This window comes from Ptiloglossa arizonensis, chromosome 7 (genome assembly GCF_051014685.1).
Source record: "Ptiloglossa arizonensis isolate GNS036 chromosome 7, iyPtiAriz1_principal, whole genome shotgun sequence".
Lineage (NCBI taxonomy): Eukaryota > Metazoa > Arthropoda > Insecta > Hymenoptera > Colletidae > Ptiloglossa > Ptiloglossa arizonensis.
The window spans coordinates 24281082-24296973 of record NC_135054.1 but is presented as its reverse complement, the minus strand read 5'-3'; the positions used below and the strand labels follow the sequence as shown (position 1 = coordinate 24296973).

Here is a 15892-nt window from a genome sequence, read left to right as displayed (position 1 = left end):
ATTATATTGATAAGCAAATAAAGAGCATTTTATTAATCCAACATATTCTTTAAAAATTTTAGTTTAATAAATCCTGTAAACATAATCATAATACATATTAATATAATACTGATATTCTAAATGGTTAATAACTCATGGTAATTATAACAATAGTTCTCACTTTTAAAAAAGAAATACTTTATTTAAAAGAACATAAAATATTAAAAGCTATATTCTTTGGAAAAAAATTGAATATATACTTCTAATTTATAAAATGAGTTTATTTTCCATGCTTTGCATGGTTATTAGGATCAGAAATTGCAGCATTCGGATCGCATGTGAAAGATACAGTTAATGCATAACGAATTCCAGATTGCACTTTTTCAACTGCATGTAAATTTTCGCTACCTGAAGTAAACATGGATACTCTACCTACAAAATAAATTCGAAATCAGAATTATACCCTCTTCTCTCATATGTATTATTTATATTTACTGTTGTTATTTACCTTTTCTGGGTTCCACTGTTGCATTAACATTATCTTTGTCTATAAATACAAATCTACCTCCCTCAAAGTCTCTCCCAAAATCGTTCAAATAAAGTAAGGATGTATAATGAAATGTTTTGTATGTCTCCTAAAAAAGAAATTAAATTGAGAAATAACATAATACTAATTAATAACTATCAATTAATATATGTACCTTATCAACGTGAGGATGCCAATATTCGTCATGTATTGTTTTTGCAGATATATTAGTCATTCGAGAAAAGAATGTAGGTTTTGTTAAAAATATTTTATTAACAGGGACTCCAAAATTATGTGCCACTGCATGTTGTATTTTAGTTTTTACTACCCTGAAAATATAAAATATCATGTAACTGTTTTATATGCTTTATATGAAGTTTTATATGCTTTTTTAAAATAAATATTACCAAATCACTTACTTATAAATTGCAAAATCGGGTCTATTTAATATCTTCTTTGTTTCTGGCAATGTATAAATATTAATAAAGTCAAGACCTTTACTTAGTGCACCAGAATGAAGATCCAAAATACTTGCACCTCCTTCAGAACCACCTAAATTTAAACCATTCACTGCTATTTTTAACAAAATATCAGTTTCTGTTGATGACACTAGTTTATCTGTAACTAGCCTTCCACATTTTTCAGGTACGCATTCAGGATATTCATTCATTTCTGTTTTATAATCATTTGAACACTCAACATATTGTCTACGAATTAATAGAATCTCTTTCTGTTTTGCTAGATGAACTTCTTTACCCTGTTTGCTATTATACCAAACTATGAATAACACTGCAAGTATTAGAGCACAACGCGACCATACTCTTTGATAGGGAAATGTCAGAGAAGGACCATATTTTCTGCAAAATTGATATATCTATTAAATTTCATAAATGATGTTATTGATCATTAATATTGTTGCAATTGCATTAACACTATTTATTGAACAGGAAATTACACACTATGAAAATATAATACACATAATATTAAACTTCGAAAATATATTATGTAAAATAAAAACTTTATAAAGTATGTAAATAGTGTCCATTTAAATACATTACTATTACTAACCTACACGGTAAAATGTTAACAAATATATACTAAAAATCATAAAAAAGAAACAAAACGAGAAGCGACATTTAAAGATTATAATATTTAGTACAATACAAATTAAGGATACATTGATATGACACCCGCAAATAATATTTTCGTTTACATACAATTTTACATTTTCTTTTGATGTGTTTTTTACACTTTCTTCGAATTTCTCTTCCTTTTCGTTCGTTTTCTCTTTCTTTACTTGCTTCTTTTTATCCTTTTTAATAACCTGTGACATTTTCCAAATAGTACTTTTAACAAACTTACATTAACGACATTTAAATCAACGCCTATACGCATGTGTTACAAAAAATCAACTTACTTTCTCTATTATGGTTAGTAATCTCCAGTATTACTTATTATTAACTCATATAAATAAAACAGCATTAAATTACTATTCAAAAATGTTAAATATTCGTATTATAATATTTTATTCAAATAAGAAACCCTAACATTTTAAATATCTACATACGTACAGAGAGATTTATTAATTCGTTTTGTTCAAGGGGGGATATGATGCGTCCTTCTTCTTTTTAATAAATTTTTGTCACGCGGCAAACACGCTGGATAGCGTCATTTTACTTTATAATAGGTTATCAATCCAATGAATAAATTATTTATTAAATACATATCATTGCATTTTAGTAGGTCATTAAAAAAATCATTCTCATGGACAACTTGATTCGATTATTGATCAAAGAATTATAGAGGAAGAATTAATTACTTGACTCTTTATATTCCACACGAATAACCTTCATCGCGAATAATACTATATTTTTTTTAAGATATAAGAAATTCTTTTACTCTAAATCGTTAACGTTGTAACGTGGGAATGGTAAGGCTCATAAGTTTTGCTTGAAATGTTTATTTTGTCTCGTTTAACAATACACCTAAAGTCGTATTTCATAATTCTGTAGAAGCTAAAATCTTATTTATTATATATTTAAAAACAACATAATTGTATTTACGCATACTTGATAGTTCACTTGCAATTTTATCTAGCAGTGCTTTTTAAACAGGACCAGCTTATTTTATCAAATTCAAGTGAAATTTATTAAAACGTTTTAATTGCAACACAATTTTAAGCAGTTTTTATATGCAATATGCATGTGATATTATTAAAATTAAGAACAAATGTATGTACATAATATATTCGTAATGATTAAATTAAATAATACAATATTATATATTATGAATGGAAAAATTTCAAATATATAATAACACCAAGTATTGCTATTTCTAACAATATAATTAAAATTAATACATATTTATTCATTAAAACATTTCTTCGCATAGCATTTAATATCTTTCGTGTTTTATCTAACTCTTCATCTGTTTGTGATAATCTCCTTCCTGCTCGTAATAATCGTTCTCTTTGTCCGCTCAATTCAGAAATCACTTCTGTCCCTAATTGTTCACTTTCGGCTGCAATTGCTTGAGATCTTGCAATTGATTGCGCTGAGTGCTCTAAAATTTCATTATTTTCTAGTAATGTTCGTCGTTGTTCCTCTTCCCAATTCCTTCCGAAATTCATTGTGATAATGTTATTCGATTAAATTCATAACAGGAAAGTAATATTTACTTAAACTCCAAAATCCATCATAATTTCCATGAATTCACTCTCATTAACTGAAATCGTAAATATATTATAAAGTTATTTACATTACCAAAAACTAAACTAAAATGTATAACATTGGACTTAAGTTACATGAATAAATTAAAAGAATAATAATTAAAATTTGTTTACTGGAACCATTATGATCCAAATCAAATTCTTTTATCATAAGTTCCATTTCTTCAATCACTAAGTTACAATCAAGTTTCTTATTAAGTCTTTGTAAATCTTCTAATGTTATCTTATTATTCATGTTATTATTTGTAAATAGTTTAAATGCGTATTTAATTTCATCTAAAGCACTTCGTTTGCGTAACTTTTCTGTCACTGTATAAATATTAAAATCGAATTTTAATTATTTTCTGTACAAATGTGTAATAAATTTATAAATCTTTTATAAACAATTTTATTTCTGTGTAATTGCCCAATAGCTTAATACACACACCAACATAATTAAAATCTTCAAAGCAAATTGTGTTACAACCATGCTTGTCGTACATTCGCATAATTGCTAAAACGTAAGATTTTTTAACCGTAAAACCTAAAGCTTGCAATGAAGCTTTCATTTCATGATAATCTAAATAACCATCAGCATCACTGTCCATCGAATGAAACAACTGTTTCAAATGATTCTTCTCATTTTCCGTAATAATGCTTTTTATAATATTTGACATAATTGGTAGTAACTACTTAAATATTGCTAAAATCGGATTATTGAAATTTACCTTTTAGAAGAATCGCACGAAATGATAAGATTGGTCAATTTCTTTTGTTATTTACTGATTAAAATGCAAACAATTCTGGTCACGAGGTGTCAAACACACATTTGTTTTCAATATTTTCCCTGCACATGCTTTCGTTTACATCTAAATTGTTCACTAATTGTAGTTATATAGATTACAATATGACATTTAACTACGTTTAACTGTCTTAACATTCAATAAAACTTTTGGCAATTCTTATGACTTGATAAGCATGATGTCACCTACATAATTCGTTCTATTAAAAATAGCCTTAAAAGTAAAGAACTAACAGGTGTTACTTGGTGTTACTAGACTACAAGCCGGTAGTATCGTGGTTACGGTATCTTATATGTTTTTGTTATAAATGTTATATCTATTGTTATTTAATTAATAGAAATGACACATATTACGTTTTTACATCCCGATCTTGGAATTGGAGGAGCAGAACGATTAGTAGTTGACGCAGCATTAGCTTTGAAGAAAAAGGGTTATGAGGTTAATTTCGTGACAACTCATCACGATCCGGAACATTGTTTCTCTGAAACCAAAGATGGAACAATTTCTGTCACAGTTGTGGGAAATTGGTTACCCAGACATATTTTGGGTAGATTTTTTGCACTTTTTGCTTACATTCGTATGGTAAGTTTATTTTTTCGTATTAAAGGTTTTACTTACTTTAATATATTAAATGCTGTTACCTTGGTCTTCTTGCATTAGAGATGCAGTTCTTAAACAGGGTAATTCGAAAAAAAATATACTTTGCTAATGAATTCTAAAACTATCAATAAGAAAGTGACACAAGCATAATTTGAATAATAATATTATATTTAAATGTATATATCTAAATTTAATTTTAGCTCTTCTCTGCAAATGTTCTTTTAAGATATAAAAGAGAAAAGGAAAGTTTCAAAGTATTTACACTTTTTTTGGATCATTTTGTATATGTTACTACTTAATATTTCATCTTAAGAATAGTGCTTAAAAAATTATATGTCTCTATTCTATCTCTTTTACAGATTTATGCAGCTGTTTATATCATTTTTTGTGAACATCGACCACAAATTGTTTTTTGTGACTTAGTTTCTGTATGCATTCCTATTCTTCGTTTACGAATTCCGTACGTGGTATATTATTGCCATTATCCAGATCAATTACTTTCACAACCAGAGGGCATTGGTAAACAGTTGTATCGTATACCTCTTAATTATTTGGAAGAAATTACTACTGGAATGGCACACAAAATATTTGTAAATAGCATGTACACATGTAGTGTATTTAAAAGCACTTTTAAGAGATTACACGTTGAACCTGAAGTCTTGTATCCTTCCATCAACACAGATTTCTTTGATAAAATTCGAATAATATCCTTGGAAAGAGTACTCGATAAAAAATTACCATTAGATAGCATTATACTTTTATCAATTAACAGGTATGAGCGCAAGAAATATTTGGCATTAGCAATAGGAGCATTAGCAGAACTTAAAAAGTATTTAACAGATGAAGAATATAAAAAAGTACATTTAATTATAGCTGGTGGATATGATAAAAGAGTTGAAGAAAATGTAGAACATTATTTGGAATTAATAGGACTTGCTGATGAATTACATGTCTCGGACAAAGTAATATTTCTTCGTTCCCCTTCAGATATTGACAAAGTATCTATTCTACATCATTGTAAAATTTTACTATATACACCACCAAATGAACATTTTGGCATTGTTCCACTTGAAGCAATGTATACAAGTAAACCGGTAATTGCACACAATTCTGGTGGTCCGAAAGAATCTGTAATATCTGGAGTTACAGGGTTTTTAGTTGAATTATCTGGTGATGCATTTGCTTCAAAAATAGCTTATTTGATTAAAAACCCAACATACATAGATGAATTTGGTAATGCTGGAAAAGATAGATTTATGAAAACTTTCAGTTTTACTGCATTTAGCGATCAGTTAAACAAAGCAGTTGAAGACTTAATTAGCAATAACAAATTAAAATAAAACCTGAACAATGAAACTTTCATATATTATTAATAAAGGTATAAATTATTGCATATTAATTATACGATACAAATATACAGTGACTGTAACAAAAAAAATGGAAAGTATCACATATAAACTTGCACAAGTGAATTGCATTGAAACTGTAGCGCGTAACATTTTTTGTCGACATAATCGTTTTACTATTATGTTTTCTAACATTATAAACAGTACGTTCCTTTTTTTCTTTTAGATTGTTTACTTTGTATTAAAATTCGGAAATATTTATTTGATGTATCTACTATCTTCATTTATGTAGTACAGAAATTGTTTTATGTATATTTATTGTTTATATTTATCGTGCATATGATCTTTACATTATACTCAAAAGACCATTAATTATATAATACACATTAAAACGTTCGAACTATACTAATTCTTTATTTTAAAATTAAATATAAACTAAAATGTTTTTTAATATGTTGACTGTTATGTTAATTTTGCTTTCCTTCTCTTTGAATCAGCCCGTTAGAAATTTAATTCATGTCACTTAAAGTTACAATAAAATCTCGATGTTGTACATAATGCTTAGCGGATTCATACCGGGCGAAGGGAATGTGCTGTGAGGAGGCTTCCTCCGCTCGGCACGCTTCTCGTTTTCATACAGTTGAGTGGAGCTAATGAAAGAGCGTTGTTCCTATTTTATAGGGATTCATGGGACTCGTTGCACGGATATATTGGAAGGTTCGATCCGCTCTATTACGCGGTTGGCAGTCTAGTGATTCCACACACTTCCATCACGCAGCTATACACACTACCAAGCGTCTTAGCTGCGTGAAAACGACAAGTGTGTTGAACGGAAGAAGCCTTTCTACTGCATATTCCCCTTAAACGATATGAATTTGCTGAGCATGGTGTATAATTTTTCACATAATATTCGATTGTAGATTAATTTGGAACGATTTTTCTATTGTATTTATTAAGTTCAATTTTTCAGTAAGAAATTAATCCATTAATTGTAAACTGTCAAGCTTTTCACTGGAATAAAAACCTGCTTTAACTTGTCTTCCACCAAAAAAACGTCCATTCAAATCAACAACAGCTTTAATAGCACTTTCTATTCTTTTGAATTCCACAAAGATCCTAACAGCTTCTTCTGCGGTAGCTTCAGTCACTTCATGAATAATAACACGTGCAACATCACCATATTTTGTGTTACATTCATCTTTAACTTCAGGTTCAAGATCTTCGTCCACTTCTCCAGGTCCAACCATATTACGCAACAGTACAACCTATTTGAAAATAATATTATTTTCAAACGAAAAACGTTACCGTGTAAAGTGTATTCTTGTTGTTGATAAACATAAATTTGGAATGTTTTTACTAATTAAAAATATCTTAAACAATTTATGTTATTTTTAATTTTTCTATGTATTACCTTGCTTGGACATTTCATTATTTCTGTAATGCTAGGCTCTTCAGAGAGTTGTGTTAAAGGAGCTTGTTGCGATGGAGGTGGTGATACAGCAATAGGTGGTGGTGGTGGCATGAGTTGTTCTCTTTCTCCAACAATTCTTCCACCTCGTTTGCTAGTTTTTTCTACTTGTAAAGCAACAGACATTCCTTGTTCTTTTTTACCAAGTCCTTGTCCTTCTTTGAAACCATATTTGGCCATTATTTTTGCTGCTACAGATGATGTTGCATATCCCATGTTGATTGGTTGTCTTGGTGCTGGAGGTGGAAGATCAGATGATTCTTGTAAAGAAGGTGGTGGTGCTATAGCTGCTCCACCAGCAATACCTCGTGACGTTGGAGTCCTTTCCTCATCTCTTTCAGGAGGAATCATTGTATTATTTCCAGAGGAAGCCTAAAGCATATATTTCTATTACTTTGTTTGTAAAAAGTATATACTTTATACTTTCATTTGTGTAACATTAATGAATTCTTTATCCCTTTGTGTTATTAAAATATGTATTACCTGCATATCTTCAAAGCGTGAACTATCTCGCCTTCGTTTACGCATTTCAGTTTCTTGATCATGTTCTCTGTCACGTAAATCTCTTAATTCTTTAACAACCTTATCATATTCATTAGGCCACATAGGATCGTATTCATTTATTACATTCCAATCAAATTCACCACCAACTCCAATACTGCTAACCGTACCAGAAGAAAGTGGATTATTGTGTGGTCCATCATCGTCTCTATCTGCATTTCGATTTGCTTTCGATTTCAAATCTATCACAGGTGCCAATACTGCTGTGGCTTTTCTATATTGTTCACGTTTTGGCTAAATACACAATAAAATTTTAAACGCTGTTACAGTCTAATCATTATTAAATAAGAAATTTACCTGTGTAGTAGCAGCTTTTTTTAATTGTAACTGAGATTGTAATAGCTTAATACTAGATGACCAGCCGGCCACCTTTTCGGACGTTCGATGTTTATCGAAATCATCATATAGTGACATGTTTTTGGACGTTTTGTATGTTTATATTAAAACATTGTATTTAACCTTATTTTAAAAGTTATTATACAGTCACAAATGGTGGTGTACCACTGTTTAATTTTCTAATTGAAATTAAAGGTATGGTTAAGTCATAGATTTGATAAAATCACTGGTTTTTAAATATTTTAACGACAATGCTTCAATTTTGCTTTTTCTCAATATTATGGAAACAATTCTAAAGACGCAAAAATATAATCCGAGTAATTTTTATTTTTTACGATTTCTTATTGACAATTAAAATCCTTGCTGAACCTATATATTTATAATCCTTATAAAAACCTATGTACGTACATGCAAGTGTAACTAACTTCAAGTGTTTTGAGTCTGTTCCACACGAGCAAGAAAGAAGATGCTCTGAATCTGAAAAATATAGGTTATATTTATATTTATTTTAAATTGTTTGAAGAATATGAACCAAAAATGTATAAAATAAAGAAAATCATGTATCTTTGATCATACATTTTTTATAGCATTAGGTCTAATATTAATTCTAATAATTGAATACACTTTTCTACAAATTTATAGTTAATTTGAACAAATTAATTTCAAAGTATTTTCAGTAATTACTGAATGAAAATATACACAAATATTTTATATTTATCATAATATTTTATTAATAGTATCGAGTGTTTAAATTTTTTTAATTAATTTCAATACATATACATGTATAATTCTTTGGATAACAAGTTTATCACTTAAGGTTAACGACCATTAAAGTTCATAGTAATACAGATTTACATTATAGATACAAATAAAAAATGTTTCTCCAAATATTAAGTAAATAACAAAAAATATGAGCTCCGTTATATAAGAAAATGTTTACATTATCAAGATTTTGAGATATCATTTTAAAATGTTTAGTCGTGTAGTATTTTCTTATTCTGTATTATGTATGTACATATATATATGTACATATGTTCACTCATATGCACTATTTAGAGTTCATAAATGATGTTTTTCAATGAGCGACGGATGTGTCACCAATTCTTGAAAACAATTATCTACACGTATGTTGTACAGATAGAAAATCATTTATGTTATGAAACACAATAGTTAGAAAAATATTATTGTGATTTTACTTTTAAAACAAGATATTTTGTTTCACAGTTTTAAATAAAATTTGGATAGCACGTTTCACATTACACTATCTCAAATTGAATCTATGATACTTCTGAATGCAAGACGATTGATCCAAATGACATATAACATAGTTTTAAGGACATATAATTTTAATATTAATCAATTTTTAATAAAATTGTATTTTAATTAATGTGAGATACATTTGTTAGGTTGGTAGATACGAAGACAGTTTTACTAAAGGAAGTTGTCGGCTTCGAGATTTTAGTTTACCAATAGTCGCAATCGGAAAGGTGACGTTCATTGTTGTGTAGCGACTGAAGTTAGTGTTTAGCGCAAGGAAGGAAGGAACAGAGGAGGAAGTTGCGTTTTGTTTGAGGTTTGCTATAAATAGTTGGACTCGTTAGTAAAGTTTATTTAGCAGACTCTGCTTTAGACGCGGGTACATAAGGATGTAGAAGGATTTTTTAATTAAAGCAATTTGGTGCTGCTAAAGAATTTGTGAGAATTGGCTGCTGTTCGTAGCCCTCTGGTGGTGAGTTTGGGAGGCATCGTCGCCACAGTTGCAACGGGAGTTTGGCGGGCAACGTAGCGACGATTGGTCGGTCTTCCGTCTCGTAGTCGATGGTCGCCGCAGTCATCCGGCTGAGTATCGGTTCGAGTTTTCCCAGGAAAACACTACTTCCCGCGGACCCATTGTCTCCGACGCGTCGGCGAAGCCCAAAGGAAGGAGGATTCATCGTGCGTATACATCAGGCACCGGAGGTAAGTTGCTATGCCGCCAGTAAAGAACGATGCTATATACCGCCGTGATTCCGAGTCCGCGGTTCTTTCTCTGTAATTCCACACGTGGTCCTCGACTTCGCTGAGTCAATTTCTCGTCATGCAGTAAAGGAATATTTTGTTTCGTCTTTCAATTTCGACGAGAAAATTCGTTTTCGTCGTTCAGTTTACTTTAATCCGTTGCATCGTGCATGTATACCTCGCCCTCGACCGATCTTTTCTTCGGCGAGGCAAAAAAAGCGCAGTACGGCGTCAGTCTTGGATGCCATCTTCGCGCCGTGGCGTACTTGCGTACCACTATTGCAAAGTGGGGGCGATAGAGCCACGTTGTACGATGGACGGCAATTTCTGAGTTTTATGTAGAAATGGTCGAACATCGGATATTAATTTCCCCGTAGAATATTGCTACGTTACGGAAAACTTTCAAAATGAAGCTGTGTCCTTGTGCACGACGCCTACGACGACACGTGTATTTTATGTACTCCTCGAGTATGGATGGGTGCACGATGCCATTTTATACTCTTATTTAAAGTAACTTATATTTTTTCAAATATTTTTTCTTTGTGTTACGTACGCCTGTATAATGACTTTTCTGGTTTCCAACGGTCAAAGGAAAAGGGAAATATTTTTTTCGTCATTTCCCTAGTTACTTCCGTGCTCTTAGAGTTTCCTATACCTTATTTTTCATACTTCACTCTATGCTTCATTTGGAGTAACATTTTCGGACATACGTACATATTGTTTAACCGCATATACTTTTGCATCATCAATTTCTGTCTCCTTCTGTTACTAGGTATTCTCACTAATATAAAATTTTAAAAATTCATAAAATCTTTTAAGGAATTGTTCATTGTTCCATATTAATATGATATGTAGAATAATATTGTACATCATTTTTTTACATTACTTTTCTTACAATTAAAAAGGTTTAATTTTTAATTTATACCATATCATTTTTACTGAAGGTGTTTTTATCATAAGCATGATTTTGTTCTGTAATATTTTCACACTTAATTAGAAGTTCAATTTCAGTACAACTCGTTATCGATGTAATAGAAGAATTTATATGTATAAACACATGTGCATACATTTACCGAAAATTACATGTCAAAGGATGATTAATTGTTGCAGATTTATAAAAAATGAGTTCGAGCGCTTGTTACAAATGTAACCGAATGGGTCACTATGCACGGGAGTGTCCACAAGGTGGCGGAGGTGGTGCTAGAGGTGACCGTGGACGTGACCGAGAAGGTGGTTTTGCACGTGGCCGCGATAAATGCTACAAGTGTAACCAATTTGGACACTTTGCACGTGAATGCAAAGAGGATCAAGATCTTTGCTATCGTTGTAATGGAGTTGGGCACATTGCGAAGGACTGCCAACAGGTTATTACTAGTTCAATATATCCATTAATAAGTTTATTGTTACTTTTAAATATTTTTATCAATATGATGAACTTTAATATAAAAAATTTTATTACATTGTGAATTAATATGTTGCACTATATTATAAAATATGTTAATAATAAAGCATCATATCATACCGTAATCTGGAATGCTTTTAATAGGGGCCCGAAATGAGCTGTTACAATTGCAACAAGACTGGTCATATTGCGCGTAGCTGCCCAGAAGGTGGTAACGATTCTGGACGCTTTTCGATGCAAAGTTGCTACAATTGCAATAAGACTGGTCATATCGCTCGCAACTGCACTGAGGCTGGAGGAAAGACATGCTATATCTGTGGCAAGACTGGTCACATAAGCCGTGAATGTGATCAGGATGACAGGAAGTAGGATATAACTGGAATCCGTGCCGCTCGCTTAACGATAAGCCGTTTACCGTCGCGCGCGCTACTACCGGGGATTGTAGCTAGGTAGGGATGTGCGAACGTATGTCTCGTTGATGCGTATAATCGCTAAAAACGCGTTTCGTCATAATCGTTCGAATTTCTATCTCTCCATGCCCAACTCCCGGAAGCCCATTTTATTCCTAGTTTCCTTCCCCTCTATACATCGTTGTTCTCTTCGCAAGGGTTTTTTCTTATGATGTCTTTGTTTTTATTGCTGTTACACTACACCATACATGCGCGCGCGCGCACAAAGTACATTTACACATAGGACACATCCAAGCATTACATGAATACACACACTATACGATGTAATAATATTATAAACATTCGATTGAATTAGAGTAGAGACATGAATCCTCTGTCCCTTGACCTTCAAACTATCTCGTACGCGCATTGTTTTGTGATGCAAGATGTATGGATTCTTAATATGCTTTACGAAAAATTTTCAGTCAGCATTTATGACATTTTGTCGGCTTGACTGGCAGTATATTATACTTGTTGGTGATTCATATTGAAACAGAAAAGATGATCAAATTGAAAGGATGGTTACATTTTTTACATAAGAGAGGGATACAATGATTATGAAAAACCGAGATAAGTCAAACTTATGTTCCTTTCTCACATCCACGCATCTTGTATCCGGTCCTCCCTCTCGAACTCTCTAACAACTCGAGAAAAAAAATTCAGAATTAATGGGAAAGGAAATGAACATGCCGGCCCTGAATACATATAAATAAAGTTTAGTAACGCCAATTTTTAATGTGTAAGGATGTAATGAGGATCGTTGAACCATTATTTCATAATAAACCTAGTTTCAGATGTCAACAAGAACTGCACAATTGTAGGATTGTCAGTGTTTACGAGTTTATATACAGTTATACTTGAGCTATTATTCTAGATTCTGATAAACTAGGACAAAATAAGTGTGCTTTATGTGTCAGATTCTTTAAGTGAAAATGAACGCAAGTACTGGTATGATCGTCATCACAGCGTGTATACGTATATATACATATAAACACAGAGGTCTATACAAGTTTGCACATTTTGTACGTAAAATCATAATTGTTATACCGAGAGTCACCATTGTTCATATTGTCAGTGATTGTTATGAACTTCAAAGAATGCAGTTGCATTGTACCTTACTATATCCTTACATATGGTGAAATATTTCGTTACTAGGTATATGTGTATATATATATGCGCATATGTGTATACATATATACATAAGTATGTGCAGGAGCTGTATTTTGTACTGTAAAAAGCTAGATATACTGTGGTCGTTGCTGGTGACTAATTCCAATTATTCTTTTATTTATACATCACAGACAAAAGGATTATATTTTCATGTATAAAGTGCTGCACTAATCTTTTTTATAAGTTGTAGAACGAAAAATGTTTAGATGCGATTTGTCTAGTATTTTTTGTCGAACGTCTGCTGAAAATCATGAAATGATAAAAGAAACAAACGTTGTGAATTTGAACGTCTCGAATACTTTTCTTCGAACACTGGTAGGAGATTATTAGGTTACTACAAGTACAAAGAAGTGGAAGGTTTTTCTAAAAAAAAGAGAGAGAACGAATAAGTCTAATGGGAAGCAAAATAGACTGCAGCAAATTTGGTGGCGACGCCGTGTTTATAAATATGAGCAGTGTTGTTGGAGTATAAATTAATCGAATCCCTGATACTTTGAGATTCGTTTCAGCGAACGAGTGATTAAATTTGAATTAACAAAAAGATCGTTCGGAGATCTATGTTCAGTCTAGGTGGATTCAGCGTGAACACGTTATGTATGTGCTGATCCATGTAATAGTCACACTTCAAAGTATTTGTTTCTTCTTTTTTAAACCATTCATTAGAATGTGATCATCATGGATGTTCACATGCACGACATGTGCACAACATACTGATATTTTTGCCAGCAGCGACAATGTGTATTACTGTTCAGAAGCCAGGCGTGCCTGACTCGGTGGAACTGAAACGCCTTGTGCGTTGTATTGTGTAGTACAGGTGTCCTGCAACAATTTTATACACTTAACTGTTCGGGACTTAAACCGATCTCATACATGGTTTTGGTAGTAGTAATCAGTGCGCTAGTGCGTCTGACGAGATTTGGAGGATCAAAAATTGTATTTCGCTAATGGACCGTAACCTTTGGTGCTTTCATTGGATGCATAATTTAAAGAAAAGATCGAAAATCCGTGTAAACATTTTCCTTTGTTTCTTTGACCAATATGTTGTACAGTTTGAACATGCATATACACGGATATATGATATATCGTGTAAAAACGATGTCTTACTATGTAGGGTATCGGAGGGGAAAACATACTTGGAAATATACGATTTAGGTGTGGGGTTCATTGGTGGCACCGGAGGTTCAGATGAGCATAAAAAATGAGTGCGATAGGGCACCTGCGCTTTTGTCTCTGCTACAAGACTTACGTACGAATATTGTAAAGAATACGACTGTTACAGTGTATGAACTAATTCGATCGGTGCATGACCGATCACAGCTCGACTTATATTAATCTATTAATACTTAAAGGAAGAAGATGAAGAGGATGAAGAGGAAAAATAAGCTACAAAGTAATAAAGGATTGCGGAGTATTTGAAGTTATGTTTTTAAACTGAATTTTTTGAAATAGAATGTGTACGGAGAGGCAAAGACGAGGTCTTGTTTTTTTTTTCTGTTCCCCACATGCTTATCTATTACTGGCATCTACGAATAAGGAGGTGTACGATATAAGATACTTCATCTGTATTATTTATATTTCAGTTGGAAAAGGAGATCGATTATTAATAAAATGTAAATGTATGCTTTCCCTTTTAGTTGTTAATCCTTTTATACATATACTATGTGGTATTTTTCTTTTTAATCAAACATTTTATAATTGTTGCATCGACTTCCAGACGTCTATGCTGTAATATTTAAATTTCATCATAAATGAAACGAGTAATAAAACTTAAGTTATTTTGTTTACACAAGCACAAATAATTCAATGATGAAAAAAGTAATTATTTGATACGTGTCCGTTGTTTGATAAATATTCCTATTTCGGAGAAAATTTTGTATAGTTTTCTTTTGATCATAATTGCATGAAATACGGATATCTCGACCCCTTTTAAAAGAAAAGAATTCGGAATCATTTTAATATTTTTAAAATATGAATTCAACTTTATGTAATATAATGTATATATTTATGATATTTAATGAAATAATACTAATAATTTCGATATACTTTCATTAAAATTATAAATCATTAGGAGAAAAAATCGAGACTAAAAGTGTTTATTAATCATGGAATCTGTACAAATTTATGAGGTTATTTTGTACGCATACACATGTACATGTAGTATATCGTATTATTTGAATCATTTGTTTTCTAATCCATAACAATATGCTAAATTAATGATAAGGCGTATTACAATAAAATTGGTTTTTCTACAATTTTTTTTAAACGAATTTCATCTTTTTGATGTATCTTTTGATATTACAATTTTTCGAACTTCATAAGATACGAGAAAATGTTTAAAATGTTTCTCGAAAAATAAGAATATGAGTAGGGAATATATGAAAGGAAAGGTTACTGGCATCTTCTATTTAGATTCTATTGAAATATGATTAAAGCTGTTATACATATAATGTAATTAAAAAACATTCATTTCAACGGAGACACGTAGAGATACGTGGTTTTAAGAAAATTTTAGTAAGCCGTTAGGTTAACTGTAATTTTGGAAATGTT

At 31.3% G+C, this 15892-nt stretch overlaps 6 protein-coding genes across 11 annotated transcripts in view; 2 read left to right on the top strand and 4 right to left on the bottom strand.

The window, feature by feature from the left end:
* Window positions 1-138: 138 nt before the first annotated feature.
* On the bottom strand, window positions 139-1908 carry LOC143149169 (2-oxoglutarate and iron-dependent oxygenase domain-containing protein 3). The gene is made up of 5 exons (XM_076316330.1): window positions 1723-1908; window positions 925-1362; window positions 681-834; window positions 488-614; window positions 139-411 (listed from the first exon to the last, which is right to left on the bottom strand). The coding sequence occupies exons 1-5, from the start codon at window positions 1836-1838 to the stop codon at window positions 260-262; spliced, it is 987 nt and encodes a 328-aa protein (XP_076172445.1). The 5' UTR covers window positions 1839-1908; the 3' UTR covers window positions 139-259.
* Vti1b (Vesicle transport through interaction with t-SNAREs 1b) lies at window positions 1637-4267 on the bottom strand. 2 transcript variants are annotated; one of them, XM_076316340.1, is made up of 3 exons: window positions 3941-4267; window positions 1923-3229; window positions 1637-1829 (listed from the first exon to the last, which is right to left on the bottom strand). In XM_076316340.1, exon 2 carries the CDS (start codon window positions 3132-3134, stop codon window positions 2790-2792), a length of 345 nt encoding a protein of 114 aa, XP_076172455.1. In that variant the 5' UTR covers window positions 3135-3229; window positions 3941-4267; the 3' UTR covers window positions 1637-1829; window positions 1923-2789. The 2 variants fall into 2 exon arrangements, with proteins under 2 accessions (XP_076172455.1, XP_076172456.1); XM_076316341.1 differs by lacking the exon at window positions 3941-4267 and adding an exon at window positions 3661-3797.
* On the top strand, window positions 1893-7357 carry Alg2 (alpha-1,3/1,6-mannosyltransferase Alg2). Of its 2 annotated transcripts, none has more exons than XM_076316322.1 (3): window positions 1893-1935; window positions 4353-4597; window positions 4975-7357. In XM_076316322.1, the coding sequence occupies exons 1-3, from the start codon at window positions 1899-1901 to the stop codon at window positions 5953-5955; spliced, it is 1263 nt and encodes a 420-aa protein (XP_076172437.1). In that variant the 5' UTR covers window positions 1893-1898; the 3' UTR covers window positions 5956-7357. The 2 variants fall into 2 exon arrangements, with proteins under 2 accessions (XP_076172437.1, XP_076172438.1); XM_076316323.1 differs by lacking the exon at window positions 1893-1935 and adding an exon at window positions 4167-4281.
* Window positions 3255-3636, bottom strand: LOC143149179 (uncharacterized). The gene has a single exon (XM_076316343.1). It carries the CDS (start codon window positions 3466-3468, stop codon window positions 3274-3276), a length of 195 nt encoding a protein of 64 aa, XP_076172458.1. The 5' UTR covers window positions 3469-3636; the 3' UTR covers window positions 3255-3273.
* The window catches only part of Spf45 (splicing factor 45), a 166472-nt gene continuing 156841 nt past the window's right edge, over window positions 6262-15892 (bottom strand). For 2 of the 3 annotated variants that reach the window (XM_076316324.1, XM_076316325.1), the window contains exons 3-7: window positions 8735-8803; window positions 8288-8505; window positions 7913-8224; window positions 7373-7801; window positions 6262-7226 (exon numbers count right to left, since the gene is read on the bottom strand). In XM_076316324.1, coding sequence (XP_076172439.1) covers window positions 6939-7226; window positions 7373-7801; window positions 7913-8224; window positions 8288-8404 — 1146 coding nt within the window. In that variant the 5' untranslated portion in view covers window positions 8405-8505; window positions 8735-8803 and the 3' untranslated portion in view covers window positions 6262-6938. Of the gene's footprint in view, window positions 7227-7372; window positions 7802-7912; window positions 8225-8287; window positions 8506-8734; window positions 8804-9266; window positions 9286-15892 lie in introns of those variants that run through there. The other variant, XM_076316326.1, reaches the window with a different exon arrangement.
* On the top strand, window positions 9752-14971 carry Cnbp (CCHC-type zinc finger nucleic acid binding protein). Of its 2 annotated transcripts, XM_076316269.1 has the most exons (4): window positions 9752-9899; window positions 10046-10285; window positions 11435-11688; window positions 11871-14971. In XM_076316269.1, exons 3-4 carry the CDS (start codon window positions 11446-11448, stop codon window positions 12093-12095), a joined length of 468 nt encoding a protein of 155 aa, XP_076172384.1. In that variant the 5' UTR covers window positions 9752-9899; window positions 10046-10285; window positions 11435-11445; the 3' UTR covers window positions 12096-14971. The 2 variants fall into 2 exon arrangements, with proteins under 2 accessions (XP_076172384.1, XP_076172385.1); XM_076316270.1 differs by lacking the exons at window positions 9752-9899; window positions 10046-10285 and adding an exon at window positions 10959-11096.